Genomic DNA, 26,250 nt, shown 5'->3' with positions numbered 1-26,250 from the left:
TTTATCAATGCTTTGCTTTTTGATGAAATGTAGCAATTTTTTGGGGTGACTGGATTGTACATTTCGTGCTACTTTTTTTTTTTGCCCCGTAAAGAAAGTATAAGCCAGGTTCTGCGCTACATACTGGCGTGTCTTTTGTTAGAGAAATGTTCTTCGTAGACATTTTTCCTTTTTTTTTTTCAGGCCAAAATGCACCATGTGACCATCTTATCAGGTGTGTGAATCCAGCAACGCAGTACCATGAAGATAAGTCGACTGGCCGTCACAGCATCATTGTCCCGTATGAAAAACCTGAAGGTGTGTGAGTCGCCTTTAGAAATTTGGCTACCAAGCTGTGGGGAGTGAAGTGCGAATTGCGTTTCTTATGCAACACATGCATTTACAGTTTTTATTACACCAAGTGCAGAGCAGTATGCGAGGTTTTTACTGTTGGGGTGGTTGTAGTTGTGGCTGCTACCGAAATTCTTGTTCCTTTTGTATTTTTAACCTAATATTACATTTAATGCTCGTCACAGAGAACTTTAATAATTCAGAAGAAAAGTCCTTCATATATACATGCAAACTTTTCTGATTTGTCTGGAAGACTCTTGCATGCTGAGCAATCCTCCCAGTTGGATGGGCACAGCTGTAAATCTCCAGAAAACAGCCCTAACCCTGCCACTTGAAGAAAATTTTAAAAAAATAATAATAAGAAAGGACAGCGTCAGTTCTAAAATTTCAACTTTCTTTCTTTAATTTGCAGAAATGACATATAGTCTCCTTTAAGACAAACATGTTAGAGTGATTGGGATGTAAAAACAGCGCAAAATATAGACAAGGACAGAGGAAGAGACGACACCGCGCTGATAGCTTTCGACCCGGTCACGTGGCAAACCAAAGGCGTCTGCGCAGCATAGCAAACAAGGTACGAAACGTGCCTAATCATTGTGAACATCAACACGTGTGTAACAACCGAGAAAAAGCAAAAAAACCTTCATACGCTCCAAAAACATGCGCGACAGTCCATAACAAACTAATAATGGCGACATAAAGACGAAAATAAAGACAATGTCCTTGTCTATATTTTGCGCTGTTTTTACATCCCAAGCATGAACCACCAACTAGCCCAACTTTCGCTATTATTGCATGTTAGAGTGAGCTTTAGGTTCTCAATATTCGTCGCGTTGAATTCGATTAGCTTTGCATCCTCAGCGTTTTGAGGGAGCGCATGACCATGGTATAAGTTTCCACAGGCATGTTCAGCACCAGTCCCTGAATGCCATATTCGCCGCCATTGTAGAGAAGCCGCTGAATTTGCATAAACGGTATTATAGGGGATATCAGCTGCTCCACAACTGGGTTGAGCTTGGGTAAGTGAGGTGGCGTGGGTGGGTACGCACACCCATTAGTAGTTGAGAAAGATGGGACCTGAGCTTTCCGAAGGGAACCTCTTTGGCAGGTGCTACATACGTTGAAGGTTGTTACGTCAGCCTCGTGACACACTTTCTCTAACACGGGAACCCACACATCGTTAACGGAAGTGATGTCTTGCAAATGCCACAGACGATCACACAGAGAGGAGTGAGCCCCTGTCGCTGCAACGAGACACCACAGTGCAGATGCGAGGTCAGTTAACCTCGCTACCAACAGAGAGGAAGAGGGGGAAAGGTCCGGGTACACGGAGGCGCTCTGTTGACCCCCTCTCGCAGTTGTGGCGGCACCCGTTCACTTACGGGTTGCTTGAGTTCACAGAGCGAAATGTCACTGTAATTTTTGCTGGTAGTGAGGGTGGCAAAGAGGCTGACCCGCTGCCCTTTGACCTTAGCATTGTGAAAGGAAATGTTTGGGGTCATCAAATGAGATGTGTTGGTGTTTGCCTGTCTGTCCAGACACCATGCCAGTTAATTTAATTACAGTTCAACCTTGCAATAAAATCGGCAGGGATACTTAAAATTTTCGTTATCGTGATATGACACAGTACAAATAAGGGAAACACTCAGCAAAACGAAAATTTTATGCCAAAATTCAGTTAGCGTGCCTTGTCGACCCCTGCCATGTAGTAAACGCATAGACCTTCACCATGCAGCAAGTGTTCGATGGCGACATCGTCATCATGTGTTCTGAGGAACTTCCAAATCGTGTTGAAAGCGTCCGACACATTCCATGCATTATTTGTATTCTCCCTGTGGCTTGTGCTGTGGAAGCAGACGATGCAGTGCACCATTGTAGCCACGGCAACCACTCCTCCATTGCTCATTGGCCACGTCACTGTGCTGCTGCCGTACAACGTTGCGAAAATTTGCCCCGTACCCATTTTTCGAACGGCAAGAGAAGCTTGGCGTGCACAAGCACAACTGCTTGCACACAGCAGTCCGAGAATGGAAAACAGTGAGCTGTCATACCACTAGCGTGAACGGCGATGGAGTCTTGCATGAAAAGAAGCAGTCGAAACAAGCAGCATGGTGGATGACTACTTGCAGCATGTGCAACTGCTTCCGGCACCGTGCCATAAGCAAAAATGGCGGCACCCATGCAAGCGCAGTGTGGTGGCACTTTACGCAGTTCAGGTGTGGAGCGAATACATTTGAGTGCATTCTGGTGTGTGCTGACCTTGCACAAGGCGATAATATGTGGGGTAACGTCCTGTCAGTTTTCATTGTTGTGGGATTCCAGTTTAGCTACATTTCGTTCTCGAGAGATGTGAGATGCATTGAAGCCTATGGGCATTTGCCAGGAACCTGAAAATATTTTGTTGTGAGGTTTTCATTGCTGCACAATTTCATTAGTGTGGCTTTTGACTGTAGTACGCGAATGTTTTCTTCGCCTACCCACATTGTTGTTCTTGTCTCGCAAGTGCCTCCTTCATGTCGCTTCGTCTTTCTTCTCCTTCTTCACTTTGCCTCTAGATCGCGTTGCTTTGCGTGGACACCTGCGTATAAAAAAGCTGTAGCCGATGTGAAACAAACTGCAGCTCTAGCATGAGATGGCAGCATGCTTAGATTGATTGAGTTTCCAGAAGAGTGGGGAGCTGGCTGATAAACTTGCCACCTTTGTGCTGCCGAATAATCTTGCTGTTATGCATTATACGTAGGCTTTAGTGCAGGTAAAATGCTATATGTTGTCAACCGGTGTTCAGAAAATGTCAAACAAAAAGGCGCGCTACCGCATTTTTGTATAATTACCGTGTGCAGACTGATTATTTATATCATTTTTAATCTTTTTTATTGTTCGTGCAATTGTTTTTGCGTTAAACAGTGGCATATGAATAGTTCCACCATTTTAAAACCATTGCAGCAGGATAATGACTTTACAGATTCGTCCTAATGTGTCAAATTTGTGTAACATTGTGTAACAAGAACATTGTGCAATGTGTAACATTGCACAATGTTCTTACGTTCTTCCTTTCTCTCCTGGCGTTCTCTTTGTCAACAGCGCTTTTCTTATCATGCTTCTTGTATGCCCAGCTGAAATGCGGTACACTGTCTACCATCTGCGCTTCATGTGCCTCAGTTCATGCTCTACAGGCATAGACCGGCGTGGTGTCAAGCTTGTATGGACCCTTGAGAACAAGTGAGTTAATTTTGACTATGCTTGAGAGTAAGTTGTGATGCTGGAATTGGCTTTTGAACACTATGGTCCTTCAGCTCGTAGTTGGTTGCTGTAGTGAAGCTAAGCAGCATGTAAAAATGATGGATATTTGGGCATGAATACATACCATCTGTTCTTGTAGCATGAAAAATCTGTCGCCGCCATTAATAGTTGTTTAAGTTGCTATTCGAAGACACTTTTTTTAATATTCAACCTAGAGCAATGACACTTCGGCTATTTGTAGAGATTTTTATGCTGATTTCAAATACATAATTAGTTTTCTTGCAAGTTGCATACTTTTTGTTCTGCATCATGACAAAAGTGTAAAACATAGGCCTTGTAGCCCCCTTTTTCGATCCTTCAACTTCTATACATTTTGACAATTGATGGCTCATACAGGGGTGCAACAGCTGCGCCAATTGCACCAATTTGATACAATTCCTTATTTTTGCACCAAGCTGAGCCAAAACCTTGAAATTTGTTGAAATTGTGCCACACTGTGCCAAAATACATGACCAGCTTGAAAATTTTCTCAGCACCGCTAATTTTAACAAGACATGGAGAATGCGTTAATCGCCTGCAGTTTGCGCGTAGTCATCCAATCCAATCCAGACACGCTGACCATAACCCTAACTACTAGTTCAATTACCCTGATATCATCGCAAACGAAAAGCAAAAGAGGACAGCGGTTCTAAAATTTCCTAGCCTTGTTCTATCACGTGCTGAATGCTTTTTAAGCCACTTTTGCCACAGCACACATCTGTTGTGCCGAAAAGCATACTATGATTTAGAAGGGGCTACTAGTATACGCTGTCACGGGACACTGCACATTTTTTCCCTTAATTACTCATGCATGCATGGGCCATATAATGACTACTACTATGATTACTGACATCTAAAAAATTACTGGCAATCATTCAGAGCGGTGTATGACGTTTCTGCGACCAACTATAAACAAAAACACACGCCAGGTTTCTTTTTTCACCACCCCTTTTGCTCCTGCTTTACGAATCTCCCGAATTTCGACGTCGTCAGGCTGGCAGATTCAGAATAGCATATGCAGCGCCTTGTCAAATGGTTTGACATGCACTGCAAATACAGTGATTCCACTCCTGCGCCAACTGCGCCAAAGTGCGCCAAATTGTATTTACTGCGCCATCCTGATAATATCGACGAAATTTGCGCCAAACTGCGCCAAAGTCTCGGGCTTGGGGGCGTCTATCACCGGCAATAGCACCGCCGGCGCGTCAGAACATGTGCAGCTCGATCTTGGGGCTGCCAATGAAGTCGCAATCATGGACCAAGAATTATTCCACTGAATAAATAGCGCTCGCGCGTGCGTTCCGAGTAAGCCACGATGCCATGCACGGTACCGACGCAGCTTTTGTTCTGCAAGTCGGCTCGACAGCAAAACGCGCTCTCCGCAGAGGCTCGTGACGTCTAGGCCTATCGGTAGCGAGAAAGTGCGACGGCGATTCATCGGCGGACTTCGTCTGTTCCAGAAACGCTGCTGATAGCTCGTTTCAAGCGTCGCACGGCACGCAAGGAAAGCAATGTTCAGTAATAACTACATGCGTGCCGCTAAAATGCCTGTCACTTCTGTTTCCGGACATCGCGGAATGAAATCTGGGAACGCTCACAGTAGATATATGGGAGAATATCGAATTTTAATTGCTTAGCGTTTATGGAAGAGCACGCAAACGGTTGAAACGCGTTGACACTTTTCCTCAGATATAATTTATCCATGGATCTTCATCCAGAACAGTTTTTTCGTAATTCTTTCCGCCAGCACGTCCGAGTTTGTAATCACTCTGCGGTAAATATCCCCTAAAAGGCCCTGCCCTTTCGAGCTCACGTGCTAGGGTTCCAATTCGAATTTTTTGCTTGCTTTTTTTTTAAAATGTCATCTCATTAGTAAAATCATCTCCTGGTCGGAGCAGCCGCAAATGCGCAGCTGTCAGTAGAGAGCCCGTCGCTGACGGGCCACAGTGAAGCGGCTACGCCATGTTACACATCCGCCCTTTCGGGGGTCAATAGCTAACGGTTAAAAAAACTCATTTTCGCTTAAGAGCGAAGCAATGAATGCGATACCAAAAAATTGTATTGTTAAACGAAGTAAGGCTAGCAGCTAACTCTTTTGGATCCGATCTCGCGTAACTCAACAAAACGCTGGTTTAAGGGAATATGGCCGCTCCAGGAACCGAAGCGTTTTCTTGCTCTGAGTTCTCTAAACGCGAAGTAAGCGTTGAGAGCACAGCATGCAAGTTTACGAGCCGTCTCCTGATGCCTCGAGATAGCGCGCGCGCAAGCGACTGCGCCCTTCGAACGATTCCCCCCCCCCCCCTTCCGCTCCCCTGGCGTCCCTCCATGCTCCTTATGAAAGACGGGCGGGGCGTTCCCTCTCTGTTTGATGAGCAATCGACGGCAGGCCCGCACGCGGGAAGATGTTATCTCATGCGCTGTCCGTGCGACGGAGACTGACGGCCGGCTAGTTTAATCTCCGCTTCAGTCGCGTCAGTCGCCAGCGCTCGCGAGCTTTTACCCGCGGCTAGAATGCGCGTGGTGATGTTATTAATTTGGACTTTATACGGAAAATTACGGTAACGGCGACGGCAAAAATCCGCCGAGAGTGTCCATATAATTGCTATCGCAATAAAAATTTTTAAAAAGTTGAGGAGCCATTTCACTCTGTGAAGTGGATGATAAGCGAAGCTGTTTCGTGCATGGCACACAGGTGACATGGCGGAGGACAGTTTGGTATGTAGGGCCAGGCTGTTAACGTTCAATACGCAATATCAATGCGAAAGCCTTAGATGCTTTATCAAACACGAAAATTGACCGTCGGCGGCGTCAGTCGATTGATGCTAAAAATAATCATCATGTGATGGCGTCATCATCGCGTCATAGATCGTCAAAACTTGTGACGTCATCATGGCGTAATATATCGTGATGTCACGTGATGACGCCATCACATGACATCGTCACTTTACACTGCTTCCGTGATCGGTGCGCTGATCATGGAGCTAGCGCAAAACCAGCTGAGGGGCGGAAAGCTTGCAGAGAGGGAGGGGGAGGATCAACCCATCGACCGAGAAGAAAAAGAACCTGGCTTTCGCCTTAGGGTTGTCTTAGGGAAATGCATCAAGGACAGTGTGGCTCTTTGGCATTGAGGCACTGCTGTACATCACGGCGTTTGTCTACCATGCCTGCTGATAACCACATAGATGTATTTAGAGTGTTATTTCGTAAAGTGCAATTATCTTGATCCGATATTTTGTTTATTTGCTAGTGTCGAAAATAATCGCCGAAGAGGTTAATCCAGAACACTCAACTGCATGAGCCCTTATTTTTCCATTAGCGAGTGAAATATGGAGTTCTCCTGAGCATAGGCGTGCGCAGGGTTCCCCATCAGGGGGGGCGAAGGTTCATCGCAGCGCCCCCCCCACCCTACTAAGTCAATGTATGGGGCAGATTTGGTGCCCCCTCCTCTTAGGTGACTACAAGGGTCAATGTACGGGGCAGATTTTGCGCCCCCCCCCCCTCTTAGGTGATTAGGGGGAGGGGCGCCCCCCCCCCCCCTTTGCGCACGCCTATGCTTCTGAGATGATTTTTTCCATGAGATTTGCAATGAATCGAAATATTTCTAGCCTTCATAAGAGCCCCATAATAATACTCAGGTGCTTGAATGTTAATGCAAAATTATCTCCTCCAAAGCGCTCCAAGATGAAAATTTTGCTGCTCCAAAGTGCTCCAAAACGGAAATTTTGCTGCTCCAAAGTGCTCCAAGATGAAAATTTTGCTGCTCCAAAGTGCTCCAAAACGGAAATTTTGCTGCTCTAAAAATTGCTCCAAATCAGAAGTCCTCGCTAGCATCACTGCAAATACTAATGTGGACTTCGACATTGTTTGCACTGTGGGTAGTTCAGCAGACTGCTTTTATTGAAATAACAGTGCTCACATGCACTCGTGCACTGTGCACGAGTTAGCTGATGTCAAATAGTTTTACATATACTTTTTCTTTCTAAAAGTACGCCTTATTAATTGTACTGCTCCAAATTTGGGATTTTGGGCTAAAAAAAAGGAGCGTTTCTCTTCCCCATAACCTGCTCCAAATTTGGATTTTTGTGCTCCAATAGCAACATTTTAATGCTCCAAAATTTGCTCCAAATCCTAATCCTGCTGTTGCACCCGTGCTCATATTGTTCCATTGGAACTGTAGAGTTTCGAAAACTATCCAGAAAGTGCATACAAAATATTTACTGAAAAATTCAAACATGGGAAGTCCATATTTTTGAGGCCGCAGTAAATATTTGCTTGCAAATTTTTTAATATGCATAAATAATATTGGGATTTAGAGGTGATAACTGCACTCCTCACACCTTGGAAAAAATTTGGGCACAATTTCATGCATATCCGAGCACCAGAAGTACCAAAAACAAGAGAGGCACACTGAAAAAGTTGCCAAGAAGTGTGTTTTGAGAAAAACGAAGTTTAAAGTTAAAATTGGATGTTTATTAGGGCTGTGCGAATAGCAAAATTTTGGGTGCGAAGCGAAGTCGAATAATAAAGATTGAGTGCGAATCGAATCGAATAATTTCGAATAATTTTCTTATATTTCTCAAACATTTTTTCGAATAATTCGAAGTGAAATTACTGAAAAAGTTGCAGAGAATCCCTAAGTATGTTCTTGTGAGATAGCAACATGAAAGTGTTTCTTTTCGCTAGGTTGATGAAGCGCTGGTGGGGTCATATTTTGTTTTTCTTATCAAGAATGAGGCAATGTAGAGGCCGAATTGTATTTATGTACATGATTTGGTGCAACCAAAGTGTTGCCGACAACACTTTACACGTGATAGGCAGAGATGCCATTTCCTCAGCCTCTCCTTCTCTTTCAACTTCTGTGGAAGGCCAACTGATGTGGCAGACAAGGGTGTGCTCCCTTCAAGTCTGGAGTTCCAAATCTGCCTCGTAGACGTCGATATATAAGAACATCTGAAATTTTGGATGCTAAAAAGCTTCGGCGTCCGATTTTTTGGACTTCCTGCCCAAATTTCAGGTCCAAAACAGCATTAATTGAGCCCCCAACTCTGCCACATCTTTCATCTCCATATAGGAACCAGCGTTTTCTTGAGTTAATACATTTGCGACCGTAGCGGAGCTTGAAAGGCAGCTTTGCCGCAATACGGGGGTGTGAGGAGGTGAAGCATATTGAAAATCTAGGGACCACTTCCAATCAGACGCTGACTGTCTCTTGCCTAAATTCGACCGTAACGGAGCTTGAAAGGCAGCTTTGCCGCAATACGAGAGTGTAATGAGGTGAAGCATACTGAAAATCTGAAGGGGTCACTTTCAACCGGACGTTGACTGCATTTGTCTTTGGGAAGTTCGAATAGTTCGAATAGTAAAATTTCAGTGCGAATCGAATCGAATAGCAAACTCTATGCGAAAAATATTCGAAATTTCGAATATTCGCACACCCCTAATGTTTATGTATGAAAGAAGTAACGAAATCCGATCAAAATTGCACACAAAAGAGGTAAATTTTTCTTCTAGTAGCCACTGCCACTAAAACGAGCCAGCGCCGTAAGTTTCTCCTTTACAGCTCTTTCGAGCAGAGTAGCTATTGCGCGAGCTCTCGCTGCCGTAGATTCTGCTTGCTATCGGTCCGTCACTCGCCGCGCTTATGCTGGCCTCCTCACTTGAAGCAACTCACCGCAACGTATAGACCAGAACACAGCGAATTCCATGCACATCGCCATATTTGCATCGCGCGTCAGGCCATCTATCGCACACGTGACGAAACAACATGCGCGGGCTGCCACGCCAGCAGACGCTACACAGAGCAAACGTGAAACTCCCGAAACTCAGCCCGTCGGAGAGCGTGTTTCGCGTCTTTTCTAGCCTGGACATTTTCGCTGATTTTATTGGAACATCAAGAACATCTTGCTCATGCAAGTCCACAATGTATACAGTACGTGCTGAGTGGGCTGCGGAAGCAACCTCGTCAGATGCGTACGCTGTTACATTTGTAAAAAAAAAACGTCCTCGCTGTAGTACGCGTGAATCGTAATTGCAGTGCAGCTCGCGAAAGAGTGAAACGATGTTTTGTTGCCCCATATTACAAGTTGTGCACAAAGTTTAGTGAAAGCTCATCACTTCAGCGTGCATCGCGTAATAATTAGAGTACGCTTTACGGGTAGTTTCGCGGAATGTAATTTTTGCTTTGTTTCACGAGCGCTCTTACAATAATGCGTCTTGCTCACAAAAGCGTGCTATCAGAGAGTATAACCTGCAGTATCGTTCAGCGATCCCTTTTGGAAGCTACCTGTGCGATTTTATTCTTGTAGCGATGGTGCTTTACAAGCGAAACTGTGCTACTCTTAGTTAAGCCGGTTAGCTACGCCTGCAACGTAAAGGACACTGGCACAAGTACTGTTTACTTAAGTGCCAATATATGTATTATGTGTAGCTGGATGCTTCGTGTCCAAATAAATTTGGGGGCATCAAACACTGAAATGCAAGCACGAAATTCTGGCCAGCTGTTGAAGAGCACTGTGCCATTTATTAGCTTTTGAAGACGAAATCTCGAAGGCGTTGATGCCATCAAAAGCACTAAAGCTTAATACTACGTTGAAAGTGGCAAAACATGCTGATTCCGTCTGCTTGAAAGCACTACCTTGCACTAGATTATCGTCAAAGGAAATGCTCAAAGGTATGAAGTGCACCCCCACACAAAGCTCGCGCCTGCCTTCAACCCAGCTGCGTGTCACGCAAATTAGGTTCGCAAAATGAAATAGGTGGGCATCACACTGCAGAATACATGCAGTTAGTGTACTTACACGTGCATTTTCACTCGGCTCCTAGTTTTTTTGCTTGAATCACAGTTATCCACTCGCGGCGACGCTGAAAACACCGCACCGGCACTATTTCCGTGGCGCGTCGTAATCGTCGCAGACAACGCTATTATCCTCTTGTTGCGCTGCTTGTTTTGGCATCCAAAAACGACGCAGTAGTGCCCAGACGAGCTCTTATACGCTGAAGCGGCGTCAACGGGTACTTTTTTGCACTTTAAAGCCTCAGAACTGCCGCTTGCCCTGGTTACTTGGTGCAGCCCGTGCGCGCCTTGGCAGCATTGGCAGCCCGGTCAGCCGGGCGTCTGGGTGCGAGAGTATCCGCTCGGCTCGCCAGCAGCCTGGGTGCGAGACAGGCGTGCTCTGGTGTATAGGTTATCGAAGGAATACTTTCGGGGCACTCGATGTTCTCACGTTGTAGTTCCAGAAATGACGCCTTTGCGTTTATAAGCTGGTTCCTGGACGCATGTTGCCAAACAGCGACATGTTGGACACACTGCACCGATCACGAGGATGTTCAATGCTGTTATGTCAGCGATCAAGGAAGACTCTTTCAAGCATTATATTTCTTTGTCGTCGAAGAGTCCGATCTTCTCTTAGAGAGGCACTGACATACTCGAACGCCGTGGCAAACTTGTCAGAAGCATCGCCGTCGCTAGGCCTTGCGGCAGCAGACGCACTTGTCGTTCTGCGAGTGTTTGGCTTCGATTTGTGCCGGCGTCCTTGAAATTTGTTCACCGAGCGATACTTCACTGGCCGATGACTGCGCTTGCTATGGTTCTTTTCGTCCATGATGAAAATAAATACGTGAGAGAAACGTTCAGCTGCGCAGCTCGATGAAACACGGACCCTACAAGTAGGCTTCGCAACACGCAAGGTGCGCAGCGGCTAATGGCATTCCCCGATCCGTACCACGTGATTTAAAAGGCAGTTGCAGTGCTTGGAAAGTGCGGCAAAAGCGTGCTTTCTTTATTATTTCTTGCGTTGCAGCAGCGCGGGAAACCATGGTTATTTGGAGATCTCGTCATGCAATCCACAATGGCGAGCGGCCGCGCGTTATTGGCTGCGAGGCGCTAGAAGACTGCACACTTTCGGTCTTTTGACAGCCACCTTGTGCTCTTTAGATGCAGTTCTAACACATTTCCAGTTGAGTCTCGACTTTGATTTTTATTTTCGGAGCAGTAGAGATACCAATCTTAACAAAACAGGTGAAAACAAAAAATCGATAATTCCCACATCCACATCTCCCCTTAAGAAAAGTTGGCAAAAGCTCATGTCAACAAGCAGATGTAGAACCAGCGATGCAACTACTCAACAAATTGCACCCCTTTGTGATTGATCAGGGTTTTGCAATTATGCAACAACGATTGTCTCGCTTCCATACTGTTAATGCTGACCAACATGGGCAAAAAAGCAGCGGCCTATTGCCTGAGGCTAGTGACCAAAATGCATCTGCTCCACGCCGATCAAGTCAATCTTGATATTGCCAGCTGCTCACAAGAAGTGAATGCAGGCAGGGAGTGCAGACCAGTTGCAGTTCGACTGTATCCAACTTCCTGCCGTCAAAACACTGAAATTGTGATGCCAGCGGCCGCCTGTTAGAGTTAGAGTTGTCTTTGCATGTGTGTGCAGCATGATGAAGGCATGCTTCGTGTCCTCACGATAGTGTTCACGGCCAATTGTTTGACCTGAATTTTTGTTCTATATGTGCATTGGCCTTTACTAGACCATGCCCGTGGTTCACACAAGGGCGAGATAACCACTGTATTTCATGACAAGGTTTAATTAGACTGCCATGACTGTCAATGCAATTTTTGAGTGCCTCGTCTTCTAATTATTAATCCCCCCCCCCCACCTTTTTTTTTTTAGGAAGATTATACAAGACCTACATCACTTTGAATGCTGTTATTGCTTATTTCCTGCAACCTTTGCATCGACACCTTATTGGTCATGTGGTTACATGTACGCTAACTCAATTGAGCTATTAGTGACTTCTGCACTGTAACAATTTAAATGAGTGAAGTTTTGATATACTGAAGTAAATCAGCGATTTTATGGACTTCGAAACATCAATGTTTAACTATAATTATGTTGAAAACAATACACTATTAAGCTGTTCGTGCGAAATCTCTGATTGCATAAAAAATATATCGTAGTTGCCAGGAAGCATATCATCAAGTTTCAAGAGTCGGGCTCATGATTGTGATGGCCTAAGTTCAGTTCACATAGTAGACAAACTTTTTTATTATTTCCTTTTTCTTTTTAAAATAGCAGTACTGGGTGATTCCATGTAAGATCGAACAAATGATGGCTGGTTGACCTCTTAAATTTACTTCAAAATTTTATATATTATTGCCTGATGAGTGCAAAGAAGAGATCTGCAATTTGTTTTGCCGCCAAAAATTTTTGCGAAACACAGGGAATCAATAATGACGAAGAGGTGGAGTGGAGCGCTCATCTGCTCTGTTGTTTTAGCCAACTTTCGTTACGAATTGCACAAAATATATTAGAGCTGAAATTTCTTTAACTAAATGTATGCATGTTTTTGCTTCTGCTCAGATATTTATAGTTTTTATGTATAGTGTAGATGTTTTTATAAAAACCTCAAAATTGGCCCAGGAAACGTTCTTTTCTTTACTTTGAAGGTCTTTACCTCAAAACAGCCTTGTGGCAGAGCGAAAAAAATTCTGCATTACGTTCTTCCCATACTTATCTACCAAACTGCTGAATCTTATATTTATATAACTTTTCAGTAAAGAGATACGATCGGGCTAAGTTCAAGAAAACACTGAACAATGGAAATTCGGGACTACAATTAAAAGAACCCATTTCTGATATTTCGTAAACGTTGTCCACTTATTCTCCTCCACATCAGCTTTCACAATCATGAAAAACATATTGCATAATTTTGTTGCACTTATAGTTACGGCCACTGCAATGAGGCCCTCACACAAGGCTCAGTGCTCCATGCAGGCCTCAAGATCTGTTGCTTCCATGCTTACAGGGACACCAAAGAGAAACAATGAATTGGTTTATATCGATAAATTATGCTCTGAGAACTGTGACGTTGTTCATTTCATCATCATAGGTTTATTAATAGAGGAGAAAATCAAGTTCGAAGTTTCATTTTTAAATTTCGCACCGAAATCTCCCCGCATGACGTCACTGATTTCAGAGTGTATTTATCATATTTTGGCGCCATTGGCTCAACAAAATTACCCCAACCTTGGTATGTTAAGCCTATGGCCCCCTCAGAGGACAATGTACTTCATTTTTACCGATTAGGAACTGCGTAGTCCCTAGTAGGCGCTGTCAAAACGTGACGTCATGGCGAATGGTGCAGAAACTTAAAGGCGGGGAGGCCACCCACATTTTGTTTCGGTGCGTTTACTCGCTTACTAAGCGTCTTCTCGCAGCAAGCGTGGTGTTTTTGGTATCGTGAAAGAGTACTTTACTAATATGAGAAAAATTGTTTTGCTCTTTAGTGTCCCTTTAAGAAATAAGCTTCTTAATCTAATTTTTCGCTAGTGTGGATGGCAGGAGAGTGAGGAGTTGACAGCGTTCCCAGGGTGCCATCGTTGCTGCATGAACTTGCCGAAAGCTTTCGGTCCAATGCACGCAGAACCAGGACTTCCCTGTGGCTGAATTTTCCGATGCATCACCTCAACTTTATGCCTGCCGTATCTTGCAGCGAACATTTTCGGCTACCACCTTCTGCCACCTTCTGCACCTCAATTTGTTTTCTCTTGATGTAGGCAGGCCTGTACCGTAGTGATGCAGAACTATCGATAGTACTATCAATACTATCAATAGCTGAGTCACTATCGAACTATCGATGGTGAGAAAGAACTATCGATAGACCCTTTTCATAAATACGCCACCTGACGGTGGGCTTTTCGTCAGTTTCGCTTCGCAAAGGAGCGTGGGATAGCCAGCGCCATCGTGAGGGCATGGAAAGCGAGCCGTCAAATGCGTGGGTGCTGTGATGTTTGTGTTGGCGGCTAGTTCTTCATGTCACCCGCTGAAATCTCACCGTTTACATGCTTGAATGAGCTCTTAGTACTCTCCGTTGGTCTTTCTGAGGCGCTTCCGCTGCACAATGAGCAACATTTTGTACCCTTCAACGGGTTGGACGAGCAGTTTGGCTCGATTGCCGCGGTTGCGGGACCGTGACCACAGCCAACTCGCGTACGCGCCCGGACCGGGAAAAAGAAAAACGCTCGCCGAAGCTGCAAACTTTTCACCGAAAGCTACAAACTTCTCACCGAAGGAAAGGAAGGACGTCACTGTGAAAATCCTGTCTGCCGCAAGCCTCACCACGCAATTATTTTCCGGACGCCAGGGGTTGGGTATATTTGTATGCTGTGGCGTAGCCAGGGGGCACACCGGGCCCGTGCCCCCCCTCCCGAAATTTTTTTTTGCCATGGCACACAGAGCACAAAATGACACTCGACCACATCTGCTTGCTCGGCCCCCACTTGTGATCAGGGTGGTGCCACCCCCCTCCCCCCCCCCCCGAAACAATTTTCTGCTACACCCCTGTTTGTACTAAAAAAATGTTGACACGTGGCTTACGACATGCGAGTACTGTCGCTACTAAATTAACGGTACGCAACTTCATTTTTATTTTTATGGCTGGCCTTACGAACCCTCGCACTATTTCAGCACAAACAATCTATCGCAATTCAGCGCATGCAGGCACTCGGTAGAAGACTATTCATTCGTAAAAGCAAGGCTACACATGGCGCTGTGAAATAAGCACGGTCGTTTCTGTAGCGCGTTTACAAAAAAGCGCCCTTCCGCACGTCCGTTTGACATGACGTACGGAGAGAGAGCACGTGCGCTCGTTGTTCAAGTTTTATCGCGTACCTTATCGTTGTTCTCGTCGCGAGATCCTCGATGGTGGCACATGGGAACGCAGCACGTCTGCACCATTGCAGCACGCCGTCTCTACGAAAAACGTTGACGACTGTTCACGATTAGGCGGTGCTGAAATGTCACGCACAGGCACGTTGCCGAAGCCTGCGTCGTCTGCTGCGGTGCCCTCACAATGGCGGCAGACTGTAGTTTGCGTGCGCGGCGCTAGGGGCGCCCTTTTTCGAAAAGGGTCTATAGTGCTTATTGTTATTAAGTTTGATAGCACTATCGATAGTATACAATCAACCACGCGAACTCATTGAAGCACAAACTTGGTTCCGTATGTGCGTGGTGTATACGGTTGAGCAAGAGGAGTAGGCTGAATGGCAAGAAAGTTGACACGTTTGTGTTGCTTTACCTGAATTCTTGGCTGAAAAATTATAACTAGGTTAAAACTGTTCAGCTGTAGTGGAATGGAAGCCGTTACATGTGGCGGAACTACGCGGTTTCAAATTTATATTGCCTTTTATGATTTCAAAATAAAAAAAAGTATCAAGAACTAAGTTTGTAATGAAATTTGGTTAGTGAAATTTGCTACCTTGTCAGTAAATGAATTGTACTAACTCGAATGGTTAGTCCATTACTAAATTGTTAGTAACCGCACCAGCAACTCAGTTACCGTACTAACACTACTATTAACCAACTAGAGGTTTACGCCTATTTTGTTTATATGTTCGTGTGCATTGCCATATTATGTTGATTGTACCGCAGAAGCATGTATACTGTCTGTCTCCACTTTTCGGCGACAGCGTAGTATCCGTGAAAGTCTGTGACAGTCGTTAAGCGGTCAGTCTCGTCAAGGAAGTCAAACAGACTTGTGACATTTGATGCGAAGACCTCGGTTGGATCACGCCATTGACTGATGAGTGCATGCAAACGAACCCCCAGTATGGGATAAACTTGGTGTACCAAGGTACTCTCTGCCTCAAGTTCCTTAATGATTGAGAGCACGGCACACGAATTGGTCTTCAGAAACCTCATCTTAACGAGCAAGTCATGCACAGCTTCAGGCGATGCAATAAGACTTTTGAGCTTCTCACAATTCGTTCCCTTGGCTTCGTCGCTTCTCATGAAAGACAAATGGCGCACCAGTAGTCCAAAATATCTTCTAGAGCTTCATAAAAAGAGAACCACCTCGACGAACATACGATTTTCAGCGACTTTATGGACATGCCCATGGCCAAGCACACAAGACCAAACTTGAGGCGCAGCTCCCGCGACGACTTCAACAGGGCAGGAAAGTGCACAACAAAATCGTGAACTACGCTAAACGAGCTAAACGAGCTAAACGAGCTTCCAGAGCGTTGTTCAGTCAGTAGCATGGATCTTTGAAGTGAAGCGCCTTGAATTTGGGGTTGGAGAGTTGCAAGTCCTTCTAAAGCTTCTGCATGTAAGAAGCTGAGTCGGAGCACAATTCAGCTACGTCGCCTAATACAGCTACGCGCGGTAAACTTTAAATCGGTCAAACCAGAAGATGTATCAATGAGCGCTTAGAACTTGCCCTTTCGATAAAGAACGGAACCAGGTCATATTGGCCTTTGAAATTGGAGTTTATTGGATAAATCCGAATTGTCAAAAATTTTACCGGCGAATGTTTATCGCATTTTTTTCGGATAAAACCGAAAACACGGAGTCCTATTGATTGCTTAGGTTAGTCAGTCAGTAGCATGGATCTTTGAAGTGAAGCGCCTTGAATTTGGGGTTGGAGAGTTGCAAGTCCTTCTAAAGCTTCTGCATGTAAGAAGCTGAGTCGGAGCACAATTCAGCTACGTCGCCTAATACAGCTACGCGTGGTAAACTTTAAATCGGTCAAACCAGAAGATGTATCAATGAGCGCTTAGAACTTGCCCTTTCGATAAAGAACGGAACCAGGTCATATTGGCCTTTGAAATTGGAGTTTATTGGATAAATCCGAATTGTCAAAAATTTTACCGGCGAATGTTTATCGCATTTTTTTCGGATAAAACCGAAAACACGGAGTCCTATTGATTGCTTAGGTTAGTCGGTGCCGTACAATAGCGGGCACCATGTTTCAGAACAGTCCTTGTTTTCATTGAGTCGCATGTAGCTGTATAAATGAAAGAAGGGGAATTTTTTAAGGGCTAGTTTTTCTTTGCTAGACTCAATATTAATTAGAACTAACGGACAAGAAAGCCAAGGAAAGTATAGGGGATGTTATTTGCAGTAAGTGTGGTGTAAATGTGAAGAAAGTAAAGTGGACGAAAAGATAACTTGCCGCCGGCTGGGACCGTGTGGAAATAACACTCAAGGTCCAAGAAAAATTCCGTCTTCATCACAGACTGTGCAACTGCGCACAGTGGCAATGTCAAGAATTGTGTCTTGTCTGTTAGTTCTAAAAATGTAGCTGTACGTATCACACACATGCATTGGAAATGTAGCACACACATGCATTGTAGCAATGTAGCACACACACATATGCATACAAAAGTAGCACACACATGCATTGGAAAAAGCCAGACAAGTTGTTTACTTTGCTGCCATGTCCCCTATCATATAGGTCACGATTCTTGATATTGCCACTCTGCGCAGTTGCACAGTTCCGTGATGGAGACAGACTTTTTCTTGCACCTTGAAGCTTATTTTCACTCTTGTGGCAAGAGTCTTGCTACTCCGCTCTCCTCTTTTCTGGCTGCAACGCTTCTGAATGTTTTCTTATGAGATGTCATATGTGAGCACTGTTCTAAAAACCTACATGGTTATTTTTACTGCTAAAAGCATATGAACTTTGACTTAAAGAGTACCGATACAAAATTTTGCAGGCAAGATAACTTGTGAATTATCTCTCCTCTTGCTGCAAATTTTATTTAACATGTAATGTGGAGTCACTATTCTGTCATTATTTGTTCATTTGTATTTTTTTTAATTGTGCATACTGTATTTACTGTGTAGCTAATCTACATTCCAACCAGCTACACAGTATTAGTGAGGTTTTACTGTAACCATCTCTGACCTTGTCCCTTGTCCTTGTTGCAGTGGTAGCATTATTGGCAGGCAGGTCATCGACCTCAAGTTGTGTGCCAGTCCTGTCAGAGATCGCAAGAAGGAGGAGAAGATATCTTCCCGAGAAATGAACAGTAGCCTGCGGGGAGGGGTAATTGGAGGTTCTGTCACCCATCCAGTGGACAAAAGACCTTCCCGCCTTTCTGCCAACACCACGTTCAGCCAGACACGACCCCAGAAGAGAGGTGAGTAGTGGTCGGGAAGCTTGACTTGCCACACCAGGATATCAAGAGCGTAATGTTTGTGGCGGCTAGAAACTCAACCGTATGTCATTGCCAGGTGATGTCTCTCGAACGGAGGCACGTTTGAGCAAACGGGAAAGCGTCCGTAGGACAGTTCCATGGAGCTCATTGTCGAGCGTGGAAGGTCGACTGTGCGCAGTGTCTGCCCTAAACCAAAGAAAAGGAAACCGGTTCCTCACATGCCCTCTCAACCTTGCCATCAGGCATCCTCTGTGGCACTGCACTATCACGCCAGCCTCAGTATAGCCGCATACATGGAGAAGCCAGCTTGCAGAGGATTTAGAAGCTATGCGGTGAAAACAACTTGTCACTTAATGTGACACTGCCATCCACCTAAGCTGCTGTGCTGCTCTGTTGATGACCTAATACATTTGGTACTTAAAATCCATTCGATTCGCCTGCACTTTGTGAACTCGTTTAGGCAGTGCTGCATATTGCTGTTAGTTTTACTAATGCAAGCATGACACTTCTCTGCATGGTACCATTTGTTTCAAAAGGGGCAGGGGAAGTTCAAAACCAGTTCCTCAACTTTCTGCTGTGCTGGGATTGTCATTACTGATGTGCAGTGGTGGAGAAGTGGACGGCTTTTTCCAGCACCATACTAGGAGACGACACTGCAATAAATATGACAGTGCGTCTAATAGAAATGGCGCTGTTGATCAACAATGATAACACTTGAGGCAACGTGCCAGAATGAGTGTTTCTTGCGGCTTCTTCCTTAATTCAGCCTATTTCATTGCTCCCCTCAGGATCAAAATAGCAGTAGTAGACTGTATTGAGGTATTGTTAGAATATGTTTTTTTTCGCCAGCCTGTGTCCCAGCACCTATATATTTATGTCTCTTCCAACCCCCCCCCCCTTTTCTCCGATGTGCTGTCAAAGAGCCAGCGTCAGTTTTACTCTGCTGGGTACAGTCATGGACGGAACCAGGTGTGAATGCACTCGCTTACACGTGCACAACTATGCAGCGGTGTGATTTTGTCTTGCGAGCGGTTTCTGTTTGTTGCGCTCACAAAAAACCGATGTCTGGTTTCTAATCTCTCAAAAGGCGGCCGCCTGATTCTCACTCATTTATGGGCCGTAGAGGTGCGTTACAGCTGTTCACAGGTGTGTGCTGGGGCATGCAAAGATGTTAAATTTATCAGGAATGCCTGAAAAAAATTTGGTCGTTGATTACATATTGGCTTCAGTATTAATGATTCTCTCCGACACAAACCTAAATTTGTAGTGGAAGAGCAAACACACGGAAGTGACAGTGCAGGACAGTGCAGTGGAACCCATTTCATGTGCATAACCATGCTGTAACAATGCAGTACGGATATGCTTGTCCACTTGCTTCATTTCTGGCAACAGGGTTGACGTCTGTGGCCACTGTCACTACTGGAGGCATCACCGGGGCCCCTGCAAAGGTCAGGAAGACAGAGCAGGAACGTGAGGGTGAATACATAATAAAGGTGAGTGACCAGCAGCTGTGCTAACACACTCCTTGAGCACACTGCTAATGAACCTGAGCATCGCAGGCAAACAAGTTTTAAGAAAAAGAGGCAGGGCTTGATGCAAGCCTGTCACCGAACTATGTTCAGGACCATTTGGCATAGGCCTCTTATAATGTAAATTACCAGAGTCACGAATATCTGCACTATAAACAGTACTGCACTATAACCAAAACATTTTTCAAATGCTGCACATCTGCAAAACATGTTGAGCAGGAAGTCATGCGTAACTGAGAATCGAGGTGTGTGACCGAGGTGTTTGCATCTGTTTAAATTTTCTAATGTAAAAAGGTTTACGCTATTAAAATCCACAGAATTCAAGGTGGTGTTGTGACAGTGGCTTTTCCCGCTATCTCCCAGAGCTGATTTCTACACTGTGGACATAAACACATTCCAGGGTTGTGGGAACATTATTTAAACTAGTATATTGTAATACAAGCCACAAGTTTGTGAAACTTCAGTAAGAGCCCACTTCTGTAGTCGTATTATTCAATTTCCAGTGAAAATTCACTTTATCCATGTGAAAATATGTTGCTCCTATGGGATATCTTATGTACAGTGAGATCAGTGAGATTCCATTGTACATACATGTCTCAATCCCGGCAGCGCAGTGTGTCACTACATTGTGTCAGTGATGATTGCATTGAAGTTGATGTTCATTCAAAATGTTATTTTTTTTTCTTCTTATTTTCTACTAGAAGTATCGTCATCACAGTCAAGTGTGGCTTGTGCTCTTATGTGATCTTTAGTTGCTTTGCAAATTTATGTGCTGACTCAAAACCAATGTCTGCCAATGGCTTCTAAAGAATATATTTGTGCCTTCATGATACATGACATTTCAATTCTTCATGGGGCAGTCTCCTCAACAACCTTATCAGTGGCAACTTGTAAAATGTGCCCAAGAAACATCATCCAGACGTTTTTACTACTCTGACTACTCTACAAAGTGTAAGAAGAACAGCCACAGTTTCTGAAACCCCTGTATGTCTGGCTGTCTGAATTTTGTGTTTTCAGTTAAACCAGGTTAACCATTGCTGTTTCAGTTTGGCCCATTAGAGAGGTGTTATCGTTGGCCTTCAACAGGAAAGTTAGTCTTACAATACATGCATTCTTTTCGCCAAACTTCCTTCTTGCCTATGGACAATGAGTAGATAAGCGCACGCACACTTATTTGTCTTAACCAGTTATGCATTATTGGCAGTCTACAGTGTGTGTGTGTGTGTGTGTGTGTGTGTGTGTGTGTGTGTGTGTGTGTGTGAGTGTGTGTGTGTGTGTGTGTGTGTGTGGTGTGTGTGTGTGTGTGTGTGTGTGTGTGTGTGTGTGTGTGTGTGTGTGTGTGCATGCGAGAGAGTGAGAGAGAGAGAGAGGTGGGGGAGGGAGGGGCAACAAGGTTACATAAACAATGGCTGGAACCATCCAAACCTTGTGTATGTGATGGGTTTACAAGATTATGTCACTAATGATACCACACACAAGTCATCATACATAAGCATTTCATTTTTAAAAACCACTACAGGCTTGCCTTCACAAAGTGTACCAGATGTGTAGTCATAAAGCACCCACGTTTCACCCTCATTTTCTTATTTGCAGTGCTCCAAAAGATCTACACCATACTCAAATTGATCCATGACTCACTTTTGGTGCACTCCAAAGTGAACCCAGATGCCTTGAAGTGAGTACTCGTACTGACCTTGCAAACTTTTGAATCATTTTCAGGGTTATACAGTCAAACCTTTATGCACTCAAACCTCGATATACCGAACTTGGATATAACGAATTATCGGTTATAACGAAGTAAACGAAAAATTGTCCTGCCATAGATACAGTGTTATGAATGCTTGTTTATAACGAATTTTTGGATATAACGAAGTTACTTTCGTATCAGATGTGACTTTGTTATAATGAGGTTATAGTGTATAACGAAGTGAAACATGTTGTGTAAAACTCTTGCAAATTTCATTAAGCCAATGTTCCCGTGTTCAGAGAGTAAAAATAACCTCGCAGGTTCCTCTGTCAGTCCTGTTGTGTAATCCATCATTAGTAATGTTACGGAAGTGCATCAGCCAAAGAAGAGGAGAGCAGCAAGATCATGTGAACCTAGATTTAAAGTGCAGCAAAAATTCTGGCTCTCTCGCATGATCGTACAATAGCACGGTGGTGATACCAAGGAGTGTTTTGAAACTTTGACAGGGAACATGGCAGCAGACTGGAAAACTCATCAGATAAAAGATTTTATATGGCATGTGTGCAGTCAACCTTCACACGAAAAAGTGATCGTAGTACGTTGCACTAAACTGCAGGCATACCATGAGCCATTGTGGCATAGGCATTCAATATGTACACCAGGCTCCATAGACAATGGCCCAGAAATACTGTAAAAACCGGAATATAGGTTGGACCTGAATATAGTCAAATCCCGCTACAACGAAATTGACGGGACACTCGAAAAAGTTCGTTGTCGTGGAATTACGTTGCAGCAAAATTTCATGCATACACCACAAAAGTTCGGAAGATCTGATGATTATGACTTGGTCCCGGCAAACGCATGCATTGTCTTTTTCATTGAACTCTAACTCGGGCGTACTTGGGCGCACACTGAGTAAATGTATTTTCTCACATATAACACACACAGAATATACAGAAAATTTAGCGCTAAACCCGGGGTGCGGGTTATACGCAAATTTTGGTGCGGAAGTTGGCTTCACAGTAATGCAAGGAAGGCGGCTTTGCGTCAATATGCGAGTTATACACGAGCAAATACGATATGCAGGCTACCCTCGAGGCGTGCCGAGCGTGTAGCGTCGTGAGAGCGTGCCAAAGCAGGCCAAAATTTGCTAGAGGCTAACTGAAAACGAAGTGCCGAAGCAGTGCACTACCATTCATTAGGGAGCGAAAGGGAAGCCGAAACACTTTGTGTCGTTTTACAACTTCATTGCCTTTAATCGTTCTTTCGGTGTGTTAGCTGTGTACTTGAGCGTATTCGCTATCGATGATCGCGACGATAGCGACCGCGGTTTTCTACGCAGTGGTTGCGGCAAACGGTAGTTCCGTTTTCAACCTGTGCGCGCTGGTCCTGCGCGTGCCTTCATAACTGCGTCGTTGCTATCTGTGATCGCGTCTACCGCGGTTTCAGCCGCAGCATTGCTTTGAGTCGGTGCGCGTACGTTGGATGCACGCGTATTTTCGTGGTCGCCCATGATCATGTCAACATGACTGCATTTGTGTTCGCAGCAGTTTCGGCATAATGTTACACTTGGGCTAGGTGCGCGCTGGCCGCGCGTGTGCCTTCAAAACGCCGTGGATGTCATTCACGATCGCAGGGCTTGTGACGACCTGTAGTAGTTTTGTTTTGAGTGCTACGTCAAAAACATGGCAGGAGTTATTGAAGAACGATTCTACCGTGGCCCGCACATGCATCTCTTGGCAGATGGACGATCTGTCGCCGAGCATCTCAATGGCGAAAAATTTACCGGGATGTGCGTGTGGTGGCAGAAAGCATGTCTCCGATGAAGACACGGGTCTTGCGATGCAGCCGCACGGCTCTGGCAACAAGAAATGGTCGAGTGTTTATCGGAGTTTCACCGCAATCCTAGGCAAGCTCCTTTTCCTTATGTGGTGACACTCACGAAAACTTCGTTCAAGCGGAAATGCCCAGAAAAAGTATTCGTTGTGACGAGGCATTTTTCGCATTGTTTTCTATGGGCGGCTGACGGGGAATCCAAAATTATTCGTTGTGGCGGAAATTTCGTTGTAGCTGTATTCGTTATAGCGGGATTAGACTGTACATGGTAATTTCGCGTCAACGAAGTTCCACCACAACGAATTTTTCGCGTGTCCTGTGAATTTCGTTGTAGCAGGACTCTGCTGTAGTTTACTAGGTTTTCCTCCACTGAAGATTGACATGTTACGTGTTTGCAGTTGGTACCATACTTTCGCAGTGGAAGTGCCAATTTCATCCTATGTTTTTTTTTTCGCATTCAGTTGTTTTGTTTTCGGCAAGAGTGGCACTTTGGACGCCTTAGAACTCAGATCTGTCACTTCACCTTGACTTGATATTCAACTTTATTCTTGAGTTTAGCATCACTTTGAGTAAATGAGGGTAGTTGTGCAGATTTTTCATGGACATGCCTTCAGTATTGACTAACACTGCATGTCCTTCTTAAGAGCTAATTGTGTTCAGATTATGCCTACTGTGTGAACCAACAGTGCCACCACATCAATGGTGCACTGTACCTAACTGACAAGTATCGCTTTTTTATGAGGCCTTCCTTGTTTTTCAGGCGCACTCTCCGTATTATGCATGGTGATAAGCATGTGTCAGTAAAATCGGAGCCAAAGGACAATCCTAGTTCAGGCGAATCCCAGGAGTGATTTGTTTGCTGCTTTCCTTACCTCTCAGCACCTTATTAGTTTTTTTTTTCCATTATTAACCAAAAACTTCATATTGTGACATTCCTTGCCATGCTCATTGCTTTTCTTTTTTGTGTGGTCACTGCAGAAAGAGTGCATGCTGGCTTGCTGACGAGTTCTTCAGTGTTACTGACTCGTTAGCTTACTGCTACTCGTTATTGGTCACAAACTGTAATATCTCTGGCCTTGGTAATTTATACCCACTTTACACCTCGCCACACACAGCTTTTTTTTCCCATTTATTTCATTGCCACTTTTACCTTCACTGCCAAAATTTGCTCATTCATTATACTTTGCACCAAAGTAGGATTGTCGTGACGTATGATAGCACAGAATAATGCTGGGACCATGTGCCATGTGCGGAAAATGCTGAGAAAAGAATATTTTTATACCTGTGTCGTTTCTTGTGCACTGGTCAATAAAATATGCACATAGAAGAGGCCAGGGGCTTGCATTTAAATGCTGTGGGGTATTTAAATTGCTACATACATATGTTGAGACACTGAATGTGCAATTCTTTTTAGTGTTAACAAAAAAAGAAAAGTATATTGAGGCTGGAATGGGCATTATGCAAAAACAACTTGAGTTTTTGAAATTTTATTTCTGGAGATGTTTTACATACATTTTTCTTTTTTCTGGAAGGAGATATCAGTAAATCCTATCTTTGCACTCTCTTAATTGAGTTTATAGCTCCTTCCTTTGCAAAAACCTGATTCTAAAGAATAGGCAATTTTAGGTTTCATGGCTGACCATGCCTCTGAGGTATAGGGAATAGCTGAAAAAAGTGGAAGTGTTCTTTGACGTGTACATGTGGAAGTGCCAATCCTCGTTTTCTTAGGCATTTATTAACTTTTCTTCAGGATATATCATCACAACCCAGTAAGCAGGCTCAGACTTTTTTTTTTACACTTCCAAAATAAGGTCACTACTTCGTACAGAAGGCTGCAGTGATCTTATTTTATGAATATCACAGCGCTGCGCACCACGCAGACACTTGCATTTCGAAAAAACAGTTCCCACACCCCTCTCCTGTACCTGTCCAGTCCGCTTCGCCCGCGAAGTGACGTAATGTTGCCAATGGCCAACGTTACATTCGCTGATTGGTCCTCTACACTGTAAAACGGCGCGTTGGCCCTGTGGTGATGCAGTTGACTGCGCAGTTGTCGTGCCCTTGCACCACGCTTCCTCACCGCACCGCTGCGACAAGAACGGCACGTGGAGGAAGCCTTGCTCACTCGTTGGTTGTGCGCTGATGACATAAACGCTTGCATCACTTCGCGTTGCCGATGTTGGTGTAGTCGTGACGATGAGCTATGCCTACCCCTCTGCACGGCAGAGGAGTAGGCATAGCTCATCGGCATAGCTCATCGGCATAGCTCATCGGCAGTGCTGCCTTCACAGCAACTGCTGGAACCGAAAAGCCGTGTTGGCTTGGGCACATGCATGCATGTCGTATCGCAGCGCACAGAGGTTTGATTGATAGGGCCCAACTTTTTTGCTGGTGTATGATCACTGTAGTGCTCATGTACCACTGTTCGCAGCATATGTTGCATGTATGACTTCACAGGACCGCAGATGAAAAAATTTCTGATAAAGTTTCATAGCGTTTTTCACTTACTGTGACTGGTAAGCTTTCCATTGCGCTTAAGAAAACTGATATGTATAATGAAAATTGGTTGTCAGTCCCTTCTACAATAAAAGACACTAAAGTAAAAGCCAAAGTTGCAGTGCCATCGTCCATGATCCTGA

General features: G+C 44.5%; 1 protein-coding gene across 1 annotated transcript; it reads left to right on the top strand.

Annotated features, from left to right (window-relative positions):
* Window positions 1-188: 188 nt before the first annotated feature.
* LOC119401688 (cellular tumor antigen p53) lies at window positions 189-25,852 on the top strand. Its single transcript, XM_049418820.1, has 6 exons — window positions 189-297; window positions 3,444-3,549; window positions 18,330-18,541; window positions 19,952-20,056; window positions 21,682-21,763; window positions 24,372-25,852. The coding sequence occupies exons 2-6, from the start codon at window positions 3,449-3,451 to the stop codon at window positions 24,460-24,462; spliced, it is 591 nt and encodes a 196-aa protein (XP_049274777.1). The 5' UTR covers window positions 189-297; window positions 3,444-3,448; the 3' UTR covers window positions 24,463-25,852.
* Window positions 25,853-26,250: the final 398 nt, after the last annotated feature.

Source organism: Rhipicephalus sanguineus, chromosome 8 (assembly GCF_013339695.2).
Source record: "Rhipicephalus sanguineus isolate Rsan-2018 chromosome 8, BIME_Rsan_1.4, whole genome shotgun sequence".
Taxonomy (NCBI): Eukaryota; Metazoa; Arthropoda; class Arachnida; order Ixodida; family Ixodidae; genus Rhipicephalus; species Rhipicephalus sanguineus.
This window is presented reverse-complemented; position numbering and strand designations above follow the sequence as displayed.